The sequence below is a fragment of the Oryzias latipes genome, chromosome 7 (genome assembly GCF_053564925.1).
Source record: "Oryzias latipes strain Hd-rR chromosome 7, Olatipes_Hd-rR_3.1".
Taxonomy (NCBI): Eukaryota; Metazoa; Chordata; class Actinopteri; order Beloniformes; family Adrianichthyidae; genus Oryzias; species Oryzias latipes.
Window position 1 is genome coordinate 14,614,358 of NC_136243.1, and position 13,433 is coordinate 14,627,790.

At 38.5% G+C, this 13,433-nt stretch overlaps 1 protein-coding gene across 7 annotated transcripts; it reads right to left on the reverse strand.

Moving 5' to 3' along the window:
* Positions 1-97: 97 nt before the first annotated feature.
* Positions 98-13,388, reverse strand: uckl1a (uridine-cytidine kinase 1-like 1a). Of its 7 annotated transcripts, XM_020704841.3 has the most exons (16): positions 11,664-11,876; positions 9,658-9,845; positions 9,392-9,498; positions 8,308-8,478; positions 7,992-8,063; positions 7,702-7,891; positions 7,538-7,599; positions 7,184-7,204; positions 5,756-5,772; positions 5,412-5,510; positions 5,237-5,330; positions 3,819-3,881; positions 3,612-3,734; positions 3,321-3,428; positions 2,978-3,134; positions 98-927 (listed from the first exon to the last, which is right to left on the reverse strand). In XM_020704841.3, the coding sequence occupies exons 1-16, from the start codon at positions 11,726-11,728 to the stop codon at positions 845-847; spliced, it is 1,620 nt and encodes a 539-aa protein (XP_020560500.1). In that variant the 5' UTR covers positions 11,729-11,876; the 3' UTR covers positions 98-844. The 7 variants fall into 7 exon arrangements, with proteins under 7 accessions (XP_020560500.1, XP_020560502.1, XP_078806408.1 ...); XM_020704843.2 differs by lacking the exons at positions 7,184-7,204; positions 11,664-11,876 and adding an exon at positions 13,239-13,387; XM_078950282.1 differs by lacking the exon at positions 7,184-7,204.
* Positions 13,389-13,433: the final 45 nt, after the last annotated feature.

Sequence of the window (13,433 nt, forward strand, 5' to 3'; positions counted from 1 at the left end):
TCAAACCAGCATAAAATTAAAGCCAAAAGTTGCTTCAGCTTCATAATTCCACTCAGAAATCTCCCCTTTTCCAGCATTAAAGACATCAAGCATATGCTTTTATTCTCAAGAGGGAAAAAAATATTTATTAAGCTTAATAAAGCTTCACTTGTAGAGACAACTTGGAATTTAGCAGATATAAGTATACAGAAAAAGGACATTTGTTGCATATTTACCCATTTGTCCAAACGTTTCTCATAGTGGTAAACAAAAAGTTTTGGGGAAAAAAAGTAATTAAACAAAATAACGTACCTAAATATCCATAAATATAAATATTAAAACTTGTATATGTCCATTAAAATGAGAGGAGGCTTAATATGTGCTTTAAAGTCATTTCACTCAGCAATTTTACATAAATCTTTACAAAGTCCGTTTTATTTGAATCTATTAAGTAGAACAAATGATCAAAAGTACATTTTTAAATACCAGTAACAAACCCTTTTATGTTCCTAAAAATGAGACTTTTCCACACTAAATTTGAAGTACTGATCTCCATATATTCGGATAAGATTTAACATACAGTCCTGCACTAAAGAACATTTAGTCCAGGCAAGCCCTGGGTATTTATTACAAAATATTGTTGTGAAAGTAAGTGTTGTACCTGAAAGAGAGAACCACATTTACAGCCCTTCTGTACAAAAGTATTATTTTAGTACTGCAAAAAAGACTTAAAAGTTTCCAAAACTAGACTGTGACTCTGGCTGCATTAAGAAAACAACGCTTCATCCACAGCAGACAAAAGGAAATTAAAAAAGGTTTCGGCTCATAAGTTTTTAGGTCATTTGGTTGCAGAGGTTTGCAAATGTTAGCTTGATAGCTGCTGCTCCTCTTCATCACTCCAGTCGATCTCCTGCCCGTCTGTCCCAAAATACCGGTCCCCAAAATCCCCTAAAACGCCCAAAAATGGAGGAGACACATCAGAAGGATAAACGATATACTTTCAACAACAACAAAGTGTAAAGTAACGTCATTGCTTACAACCTAAGTCCCCCCAAAAAAATGGTTTTCTAACTTTAAAATGTAAATCCCTTACATCCGATTTTTATTTTTGTAAGTAAGGACAAACCAGGATAAAATCCTGCGTTGCCTAACCGGTCATGATGCCAAGCTTCACACCTGAAAAGTCCACCATTGTACCACTCTGCAGTATAAGGCTGGATGTTCATACGACTGTCTACTTTAAAGCAGACTTTAAAAGTCTTTGTTTTTAATCCTCAGAATTCTAAGCATTTAAAATCTCTGTTAAGGCAAAGCAATACAAAATACTGCAACATGGATTCCTGCAGTCAACACTGTTACTATACAGTCAATTTTGGTTCTAGTATCAGATTCATTTGGGTGCACATACCCACTAAATGGCCAAGAATGTTTGTTTCTATTTATTAGCTTAGAGATTTATTACAGTTTTGGAATCGGTGTACATTTTCCAAAGTATGAGATAATTTCTCTGACCGTCATAAAAGTTGCACTAGTTACTTGAAGCGCTGCTACATTTTTTGTTCTGACCGTGGAGTTTTTGAGCAGATTTATAGATAATAAATAAAAAATCAAATGTAAAACAGGTTTAAGTATGTATGCCTAATGCCAATAAAGCCAAATCAAATAATACAAGTTAAAAAAAAAGTCTTTAAAACCCTGAAAACTACTGAATGGTGAAGTTGGTTTATTGGGAATAAAAGAATATTTATTAACAAAAAACTGAAGGAAATGATTCTAAACAGGAATATGTCCATCCTCCTTTATCCAGGTGATATTCAAGTGGAGTCATTATGAACAGGATTTCATAAATTATCTATTAGTTGTTAAACATCAGACTCATTTTCATAACAAAACATTGAGAAGTTTCATGGTAAAGCTAAGAAAAGAAAAACGTTGACAATTTTAAAAAGTTCATAATGTTCATAGCACACTGCTACAACAGGCCACTAAGAAATAGGTCTTACCCCACTGGCAGATTTTCTTTAAATGAGCAAAGAAAAATCTCCCGGTGGGGTTGGAAAAATGGTCTTACCAAGCATTTGTATTTAAAGTAAAAGATTCCAGTCAGTTTTCTCAAACTAAGACTGAATCTGAATTACTGTACCTCCCTACCCCTCTGGCTCTTCCCTATTGCTCCAACTGCAGGGGCATGTGAAGCTGTAGTGGTGTCTGAAATGTTTTTTTTTTTAAGGAGGAACCGTAGCGACTTAGGAGTGGGTATCCCTACCCTGGTAGGGTGATCCATGTCACGCTCGTGGTGGGGAGGAGAAATGCATTTGTTCATGTGGGTGTGATCTGAAGCACTTAAAAGGAAGGATTGCATTTTTGTTTTTGCATGACTTTTTAAATTTATAAAACCAATGTTGCTACGTATTTTCTGAGACCTGGCAGCTACTCGATGACTGTTGATGGCAACTATTGATGACATCATCAAGCGGAAGTCATGTGCAAATTTGAAGACACTTTTTTTTTCCCCATGTCTCCTCTTGGAGGGACAAATGTAGGGATATGGAGAAGCCATAGGGGTAGAGAAGCAATTCAGATTCAGCCTAAGATTATTTTGGTACTAAAAACCTTCTTGATGTGACTATTTTTCTAGTAGGACATTTATTTCTTGAAAAAAGGGTAATTTAACTTTTTTAAGATTTGGTTTTTACAGTGCAGTTTACTTTTTAACATATTTTTAATGACTAAAAGACACTTTTGATTGAGACTTTTGATTTTAAGGAAAAATAATGATACAACATTAAAGTCTCCAACTAAATTTACACAACAGCTTTCAATGGAAAAAGAACAATATTTTTTTACATCTTTTATCAGCTTATTTTATTTATGCTTTTATTTTCTCCACAATGACTTTGATTAAATTAGATTAATAGGAACATACAGCTGATCCCACAATTAAGAAATGTGTTCAAACTGCGGGACCCAAAAGAGACATTCAACTCCTATTTCTTACCGATTCCTGGAATCACATGTAAGCAATCATCCAGGTTTTTGTCCACCGCAGTGGTAATAATTTTCACCTTGGGGAAGGCGTAGGCCACAGAGTGCACCCCAAGTTCTGCCATCAGCAAAGACACCAGCATAATTTTATCCTCTTGAACCTCGTGATCCTGCTCAGACACATCAGAACAACTATCAGACAATGAACAATAAAGGCTAAAAAAAAAAAAAAATAAAAAAAAAAAAAGGCAACAAACAATAACTTCTACACTGCATCTACAGACTTGGGGGGTGAGTACAGAGCTGGTCACCGAGGCTCCCGTTGCTGTTTTCCTAAACAAAGACGTACAACCCACCAGCAAGACTCTGACAGCCATCATGGCGGCAGCACCGGTGGAGACTGTGCTGTCCATTAGAATGACGTGATCTTCACTGATGTCTTTGGGCAAACGAAGGTAATGCAGCTGGCAAGGCCGGAGAAGAGGAGACCAGTTACCATGGTTACAGGAGCAGGACAGGTAGTTACCACGGAGACAAGCATCATGTGGATAAAATAAAAAATGTCCATCTGTGGCTAGTCAGAATTCTGAAACCTTGTGTTACATAGTGAATATCATTTATGCTCCTCATGGTTTTTTTTTTGGTACCTCCGGCTCGCCCGAGTCGAGGTTGGTCTGGATGAGGATCTTGCCAATGCGGACATCCTTGCACACAGCCCTCAGGGCGGGCTCCATGGTCTCCCCTGCCCGGAGGATCGACACGCCGGTGATCTGCGGAGACAAGGAGGCTGAGTGAGAGTGATGACTGGAACCCCGAGGAGAGACTCGAATGGAAGTCAACGAGACATCACTCACCCCTTTTCCACTGTGCCTGCGGCCCTCATACTCATGACCCTGTGGAGTCTGAACCGCACACGGCTGACAGAAAACACACAAGAGGGGCCACTCGGTTAGGTAATACACATAGAATATTTGGCTTGCTGTATGCCCACCTTTACTGTTTTGTGTCAGTGTTTGAGTTCTAAAATCAGTGGAAAGGCGCTTTAAGAATGTTTAGTTTGTTTTGACAAGGCGATAAAAATAGCTAACAGGTTTTTTCAGTTATCTACCTGACAAAAGCTGATTATGGTTGTTTTAAAAAAAAAAAAAAGTGGCACACAGTTACTTTAATGTGAAAACGTGATATATCAATTTTGGTAGATATAACTATATCTGCCCTCAGATTTTATATAAAAAAATCCAAAAAGTGAACAACTTATGTAAATGATCCCAGATATGGCCATTTGATTTCTGGTCTTAACCCTTTCACATTTTCAACTGATGTTGAAAACAAAAAAAAGGATGAAAATTCCTTTTATGGGGATTGAAATATGAAATTATAAAAGGGAAGGGAAGTTCAGTGAAGGTGGACTAATGTTTCAAAATTTCCCCCAATAAAAAAATAGCAATTCAATAGAGTATTTCATAATTTTGTAAACGTCTTTCTTTCTAGCTATAGAAGTGTTGAGAAACATTTCAAACTAACCTAAGAAGTTTATTATAAGACGCAACGCTCTGTGCTGTAAATAACTGCAGCTTAACATTCGCCTGCAGTGTTTATCAGTGTGCTGCATCAGTGATGCGAATTTCAGTCCTCTCCGGGTGTGGAACTGCCTCTGCTGGGATGTTGGTGGGTTTTCTTATGTTATCTGCCCACTTCAGATCCTTCCACAAAATTTCTGCTGGATTAGGGTCAAGGCTTTTGAAAGATTTGCTCCACTCTTCTTTTACTCCGTCTTTGGATAATACACCTGCTATTTTGCTGCATGACCCACTTTCAACACTCATAACATAGAAAAATGTTGGGCCAATCCCCTGAAAATACATTTTTGTGTCTCATAAATAAGGCCAGTCCTACTTAATACTTTACAAACTAAAGTGAATAGAACAAGTCAATTGAATGAATACAAATCTGCTTTATTAGTTATTATTTAGACTGTTTGGCTGATTTTGTTCCACCTGCAAACTGTCAGCCCAGAAGAGTTTGGAAAGCAAAAGTCCGTTCTAAAAACTGCTCAACTCAAAAATGTAAATACGCCTACCTTAATGGCGTGAATGGCATATACTTATATAGCGCTTTTCTACCTACAAGGCCGAAAGCGCTTTACAGTCACAGACCCATTCACCCAGTCACACACACATTCACACACCTTAGACATTTGTTGCAAATAGACACTAAAGGGATCCCACCAGCAGCATTCATCGTGAACGTTGATTAAGGCCTGTAAACCCACCTGAGAGGGCAGGAACGTGAGTGCATGTTCTATAAGGAGGCGCATTAATCTTTTGGAGTAGAAGATAAACTCGTCTCGGCTGGTTTCTTTGTTCCTGAAGACAGCCAGAAACAGAGCAGCTCTCAAGACCACAGGGGCTTTCGAACAGACACTGAAGCTGCACACGAGTCGGTACCTGATGATGGTGTGCAGGCCTCTGACCTGCGGCGTACTCTCCAGCACGCTGAGCGTCTGAGGCAGCTGCTGCATCTGCTGCGCAGAGGCCAGGAGCGCCCTGCGGAAGAGGAGAGCGTGCTCAGGTCAAAAGGTTTCACCATGCCATTCTGAAGCAATATTAGAGATGAATGAAGCATCCCAGAGACACTTAATGCAGACAGACAGACAGACAGACAGACAGACAGACAGACAGACAGACAGACAGACAGACAGACAGACAGACAGGACAGGGCACATGGCTGCATGTAAAATACACCATCCCCACATGCGAAGCCAGAGAAGTCAAAACAGATATCAGTGTACCTGACGCTGAGCTCACGCTGCATGAAGAGAGGATAAAAGCAATGACATGAGAAAAAAAAAAAAACAGCAGAAGACCACTTCTTTACAAGAATAAAGCATTTTCCTTACTGTCAGAACAAATGTTAGTCATGTGTTGCATACTTGAAGATTTTACAAATGTTTTGCTTATATTTATACATATATAGGGATTTTAGGGGGACCAGGTGTCATGCCAGTTATAAACAGAAGCAGGCAGGAATAAAAGTAAGATTGTTTCCAACCCGCTTGGGGTCATGTGGTTGCTGGAGCCTATCCCAGCTACTGTTGGGTGAAGGCAGATAGACCCCGAACAGGTCACCGGTCTGTCACACACTCACACACACTCACATGTGCACTTAGAAACAATTTAAAATCATCAATTAAACCCTGAAACAGGTTTTTGAACTGTAGGAGGAAGCCGGAACGCCCGGAGAAAACCCATGCATACACGAGGAGAACATGCAACCTCCCCACAGAAAGAACCCAGCCAAGAAGTGTTGAATCAATTAGTTCATAAATTTAGTTTCCTTGGAGATTAGCGGTTAGAAAGGATATAATGCACATGAAGAAAAACAGCATGATTAGTGGGGGGGAATTTTTCTGGCCTGAGTCTCAAATCTCAAAGACAAAAAAAATAATGAATAAAAAATTTACAGTTAAGAATCTGGATCACTTTAAAAAAAAAAAGTTGAAATTCATTCATTAATAGAAAGAATGATTATTTAGTCTTCTTGAAAGTAGATTTTAACAAAATCATTCCATTAATGTGTTCTTCCAGACGTTTGTTGTGTCTTAACTGAGACTACTTTATCAGATAATAAATAGACAGATATTGAACAAATTACAAACATAAACATACTTAATTAAAACAAGTTTAAAAGGAGTTGTCTGGTCGCATGTCCAATGCCAAGTTTGAATAAAATCAGCCAAAACAAACTCTTTACAATCACTGTATAGCACAGAGGTGGAGAGGTGATGATTTGGTTCTGTGTTGCAGACACAGGATCTATAATTTTCCTGGCTGTTTCTTTGTTAACCATTAATTAATAGGAACAGGCAGGAAAAGCGTTGTGTAACTATGAAAGCAGATCAGACCCTTCTTAACAATGAGTCTGACCCCACACACTGAAACTGGGTCTGAAAATACAGATGTGGCACAAATATTTGATCTGTGTGAATTCCTAGAAGGAGACGAGTCATTTTTATAAGAGAGTCTCTTTTGCACCATTGTGACTGGACTCCATTATGGAAAGATTCACACTGCAGTAGGCTGCCATGAGAACAGCTTGAATAAATAGTCAGATTTGTATCCAGTTAAAGAGATGGAGACATAAGAACTGAGCATTAAAACACAGTCAATCAAGAATGACCCACTGTAACCTACAAAGATAAATGAGTGAGGAAACACACCAGAATATCCACTTTGTTGATCTAAAAAGAGAAAAGAAATAAATGCATTTGAAAGTGTTTTGAACAACTGACCAGAAAATTGGATGTATTTAGTATTTCATTAAACTTTTCTACACTGTGTCAAATTTCTTTTATTTTACCTGTAACAGTGTAATCTAATGCATTTGGTTTCATCACATGTTTAATTTCCATTAGAAATAATTTTTTTTTTTACTTATCAATATTCAAAACTTTTACATTTAACTTTCTGGTTCGGCTGTTGGCAAATAATAAATGAAAAAATAAATCCCTATTAATTCTATGTGCCACTTTTAAACACATGGTGGCGCCAGCCTCTAACATACAGTGACTCACCTCCTCCAGTTGGCTGTGGACGTGCTGTACGATCAGATCAATGGCCACCATGTTCCCCCCACCTTGGAAGAAAAACAAGCACAGCTGAAGGTGCAGTCTGTAATTCCTTTTTAAGGAAATCAAGCTTGAACTTTTTACAAAATGATCTGCAGCAGCTGTTTTACCTCTTGGGACAACAATATCAGCCAGCCTCATGGTTGGCTCGATGTACTGCTCGAAGGCGGGCTTCACAAACTTGTTGTACTGCTTGATGACGCCTTCAATGTCCCGCCCGCGCTCTGTGATGTCCCTGCGAAGCCGTCGGACGAGCCGGATATCTGAGTCCGTGTCCACAAAGATTTTCATATCCAGCAGCTGCAGGCGGGGAGGACACTGGTGAAAAGCTCCATCACTCTGTGACGACTTTGACTGAAAATGTCTTCAAAAAAGGAACAATGAAAGGCCCGCGCCTCACCTGAAGAAGCTCTTTGTCGGCAAAAGACATAATTCCTTCAAAGATGATAACGCTGGCGCCATACAGGTTCTTCTGCAAAAGCATTACACAGGGGTCTCAGAAGAAGAAAGCTACTTCACTTGTTAGAAAATGAGGGAAAATTTCCTATGAAAATGACAATTTTAATTAAGGCTCATTAGTTTTTTTTATCCTTGAATATATAAATGCCTAGCAACGAAGAGCTTGATTAGTTTATGCCTTATTTTGTTCTTCCCTGAATTTATTGTAGCATTGTGGAAAAAAATTGTGTTTATTCAAACAATAAAGATCAATGCACCCAGTCTTTTTGCCTTCTGTGCGTGGTGAAATCATACACCGGGATCTTCACACTCCTGCCCTGCTTCAGTTTCCTCAGGGTGGCAACCAGCAGTTCAAAGTCAAAAGCCCCGGGGTGGTCAAAGTTGTAGTCGTTCTGTGCTGCCAGGACCTGTTCCTCAGGAGATAAGACCTGGAAAGCACCACAGTGGGCAGAAAAAGGAGTGTCACCTCAGTAAGGTGTTATATTATCAGAACTGTGTTATCCCAAATAAGTATGGTAAAAAATTGCTTAACTTTTAGCTAAAAAAGTTTGTTTCTCTACATAAACATGACTTCTAACCCAAAACCTCGATATTCAACAAGTTCCTAAAAGTTTATGAACTCTGGCAAAACCTGAGCATTAAGCACACCTTCCTATAGAGTTAAAGGTCACCAAAATAAACTTTTTAGGGATTTTAAGTGTGTTATATTGTTCATTTCTCATGAAAGAAAACACACAAAAGCTGTATTTTTGATCCATTCAAGCCTCTCTGACCAACATCGCCTTCCAATCCACAAAAACAAGTGGTTCCTCACAAAGAGTCTGCGCTGCCATCACTGCCCCCAGGCTAACACACAAGCACACTTTCTCCATTGAGCTAGCGGTGATTGGCTAAACATTTTCCTTTTATATGCACACTATGCACATCCATCTTTGCAAAAGTTTCGGATGGTGTCTGTTTTCGTGGGCAAAGCGCAGACACGCTGCCGATGCTGGATCTAGTGTGACGTCATAAAATGGTGACACCCACAAAGACTGAAAGGCGGTGCCTCAGGGATCGAGTCGTTCTACTTCCGGGGAATAAATTTAACTTAAAAATGGATTATTTAGCATGCAGGCTTAAGAAAAGCATGATATAGGCCCTTCAACTGGTTTGTTTGCTTTTTTTGGAGAAACAGACAGGGTGTAATCTAATCATCACGGCAAACTCTAATTTTGTCAATGTAGTTAGAGTGAGAATAGAAGAAATACCAATGTGATGGATAGAAAAAATCTATTCCCTTTCAAAAATCCGATAACAGCAAAATAAAAACTTTTTTATAAAGTCCAATATCCTCCTCACCTTATAGAACGAATCCATAGACAGAAGCACCACCCACGGCACGTCCAGTGCCTCGATGATCTTATTGGCCACGGTGGTCTTCCCTGAAGCGCTGCCCCCACATAACCCTGCAGACCCACCATGCATTTCAATGAGCCATTATGTTTTCTCACTTTTTCTGGTATGCATGTGTGATGCACACTAAAGCATTTATGTTTATCATGAAAGGAGAGGTAAAGGACAGGTACTGCAGCTCAAAGCATTTCCCTCATATGACACGATCATACCGATGACAAAGGCCTCCTTAGACTGAGCGCCGTGCTCGTCATACCAGGGAGGGCGGCCGGCCGTGTAGATGGTGCGTTTTCCAGTGCGGAGCAGAGGAGGCTCTGTTTTGCTCAGAGAGGTGGCGCTCTTCTTGCGCGGGGCCCCAGCAGGAGGCAGCAGCCGGTCCAAAGAGTCCTCCCCGCTCCCACTACCACGCAGCAAAAGGTCAGAGGTTAGAAGCTGGGCACACACACTTGGATGTGTATTTGTGTTGGGGTTTTTTCAGCCATATTTTATAATCACTTATTTAAAATGGGAAACATATCATTATTGTGTCAAACTCAGAAATGTAAGTCCAAGAGCATTTTTTAACAATCAATCATAAGCTTACTTCTAATGACAGAACTGCTGCCACGCCCTTTATCTCAGTTGACTGAAAAGAAATGACTCTTCATCATAGAAATACAGAATAGATATCAGTTTTAGTCAAGACATATCTCCCAATAAAAAAAAGGTTCCCAGTCAGACAAAACACAGGGTTGTCGCAGGAAGGGCATCCAGCGTAAAAATCTCTGGTAAACAACCTGTGAAAGCTGATTCGCTAAAAAGATAAATAAATAAATGAATAAAAACGTTTTTGTGTGTTTTCACAATGACGTAAATGTATTTAAATTAAATTCACTACAACCATAAATTTTAAATCTCCTTATAAACTTTTAAAACTGTTTTTTTTGTTTGAAATACAAAAAGAAAATTGTATTGATGTTGCAAGAGCTTTAAGATTTTTGCGTCTCTAGAGATTAAAGAATGTGATTAATCATTTGATTTCTTTCAGTTTACTGTAGTAATCTTTGTAATTTTTAAGATTTTAACTAAACCATTTTATTTTGTAAAACAACAGAAAAAATAAATGTATATAAGAAACAGCTTACTAGACAAATGAGCTGGTCTGATTAAACCAATTTCATGTGATGATTGCATAATTATACACAAATATTTATATTTTAAAATAAGACTTGCTGATCAACTAAGATTCCCATTTGTCTTTTCTAAAACAATAAAACTCTAATTCTGGATTTTATAGAAAATCTTGCACAAAGATAATGTAGAAAAATGAGAAATAGAATCAGCTATCGGGACAATTTGTTTTCATTTACTAAAGAGGAAATGGTCCGTCTCATGTTAGACGTCTAGGAATGTTGGTTTTAAACTCCTGACTCTTTGCATGTCTCCAAATCTATTTAAACCTAACAGCTCAGTGAACTGTTGTTGCAGACCTTGACAATAAATGATGACCACTGTTTACCTCTTTTTTTTTTAATTTCAGCTCAATAACACAAAGTTCAAACCCCCTAAATCGATGTCTTGACCCCAGCAATAAAGTCTTCTGACTGAAATGGTCAGCAGAAGTCAAACTAAGTTGTCTGGATTTAACAGAAATGAACATAAATGGTAAAGTTGAAATAAACGAAACTAAAGACTTTGTTTATTCCTGTTTAATTTACCCAACTGTCACAAAAACATTCTCTAACTGAAGCAATGGGTTTAAAAGTTTATATGAGGTCAAATATTTACAAAAGCTTCCTGATCATCTTAAAGGTTTGAAAATGAACTATTTCCTGCAATTATGAGTAAGTTACAACCACACCTACACTGAGTGAAGTTTTTCTGCACCTTAACTTTAGCTTGTTTTACAGCTTTTAGAAAGTCAACTCAGCTGCTGCATCTCCTGCTGACATGGGCTCCAATTAGAAAATGAATGAGAATTCTTCCAGCTCTGCAGCCGCCTCTGTGTTGATGTAAACATTTATCATTTATGAAAATGTGGCCAATGATAGTTTTGCATCTCCAACTGCAAAAGTTTAGAATGAACCCAGAGCAGGTGACCCTGACTGCAGCTTTCACTGAAATCCATGTAAACAATTCCAGATCCTGCACTTCCTCTGGCCTCTGCACAAATCCTGCATACTGACTATTTATAGTCCGTGGAGTGGAGAGAAAGCAGCAGCGGTGGGTTGCATCTTACCTGCTGTCACCCCTCAGCGACCAACACCCGGATATTCTGGCTCCAGCACAGTCCAGCAGAGTCATGTCTGCCTCACAGGACAGCCTGCTACCCTCCAGCTTATCCAAACACCTCCCAGAAACAACTACAAGCAGGCCTGAAGAGTCCCTGACAAAGTCACTGAGTGTAATTGACAGAGCTGTTCTCTATAGTGCGTCCAGTGATCTGCATGTATGCAGTCTGATCCTTTGCTCCTTGTGGCTGCCGGAGCGTCGTCCTCGCTGTTCCAGCATGTGAGGGACACTAAGAGGATCAACCCAACACTGACATTGACAGCAAAGAGCTGCTTGGCTGGTATAAATAGAGGCAGGACAGACTTCTCCTGTTGATCCGCTTTTATTCACTGACCTGACACACCGAGAAAAAACACAGCAAAACCAGCTGTTTGTTCACAAAGTACTTGAAAACTCATCTCTATTCTATCAATGACGAAGCAGTGCCGACTAAAGCAAAATAAAGCCCTGGCTTTAAAAGATGGTACTCAACTTTTTTTTAAAATTATTATTGTTATTATTATTGTTATTATTATTAGTGGTAGTATTTAATATTTATTTATTTATCTATTTATTATGAATCTCATTTTCGACAATAATTTCAATGATAATTGTAATTATAATTTTTAATAATTTAATATTCTTAATAATTTAATATGAATGTCATTTTTTATGTCATTTTTTGATGTTATTTAGATTATTTCTGAATGTCGTTTTTTGCTGCCACAGATATATGAAATTTCCCCATTGTGGGATTAATAAAGTCATCATCATCTATCATCATCATCATCAACTGTTTTGGGGGGGAAAAATTTTTTTCCAAAGTGAAATAAATCCAAAAATCAGCTTTCACTTTCTCTAAATTTGTACAAACCATCATTGGTCTTAGAAATGGCAAAAATACTTTTTAAAAAATGTAACTGCCAGCAGAATTTAGCCATGTAAGTGAGATGAATTTAAAAAATGATTAAAAAGAAGTAAACATGTTAAAATAAGAAAATTAAACACCTTTATTGTTCATACTCAATGGCTAGGAAAGAGAAGGGGTCTTGTTGTTTCAACTTGAAATTGACAGGAATTTGTCTACGGTATAAAAAAATCTGAGAAAAAAAGTGAAAGAAATACTAACTTCAATCTAAATACAATTCCGCTGTAATATAGCATATGTGTTAACGAGTGTTCATTTTGCCCCCTTCCAGGTGTAACTATTTTTTTTTTCCAGGTGTAACTATTATGGCTTCTCCTCCAGCCTTGTGACGCCTCAAGTGACGTCATGCTGTTCACCTACTTTTGAACTGTTTATATCAAACACAGTGCGTGTAAATTACTATCTAAATCCAACGTTTCTACCAATTTACATAAATTACATGTACTTTATTTACGCCATAAAATCGCAGCAATCATATGTTTAGATCGTTGCAATGAGCAGCTGAGTTCATGGGAATCGTTACATCATAGTATGAGGGACGCCGCAGCGGTCGCGGATCATAAAAACACGATTTCCTCGCCGGAAGTAGAAAACTGAAGGCAGCCTGTCATGTACCTGTCAGAGCGGGACGACATACTTTTCTCCCTCTCCACATCCATCGGGATCATAACAGCTCGTACCCGTCATGAGTTGGTACACGGCGAATGGATTCTGAATTAGGTGAGCTGATGCATTATGGGTAGTGTAGTTAATTACGATTCCTGCCCTCACAGTCATGTGACACTTTCACATTTAAAAACACCACAAAAC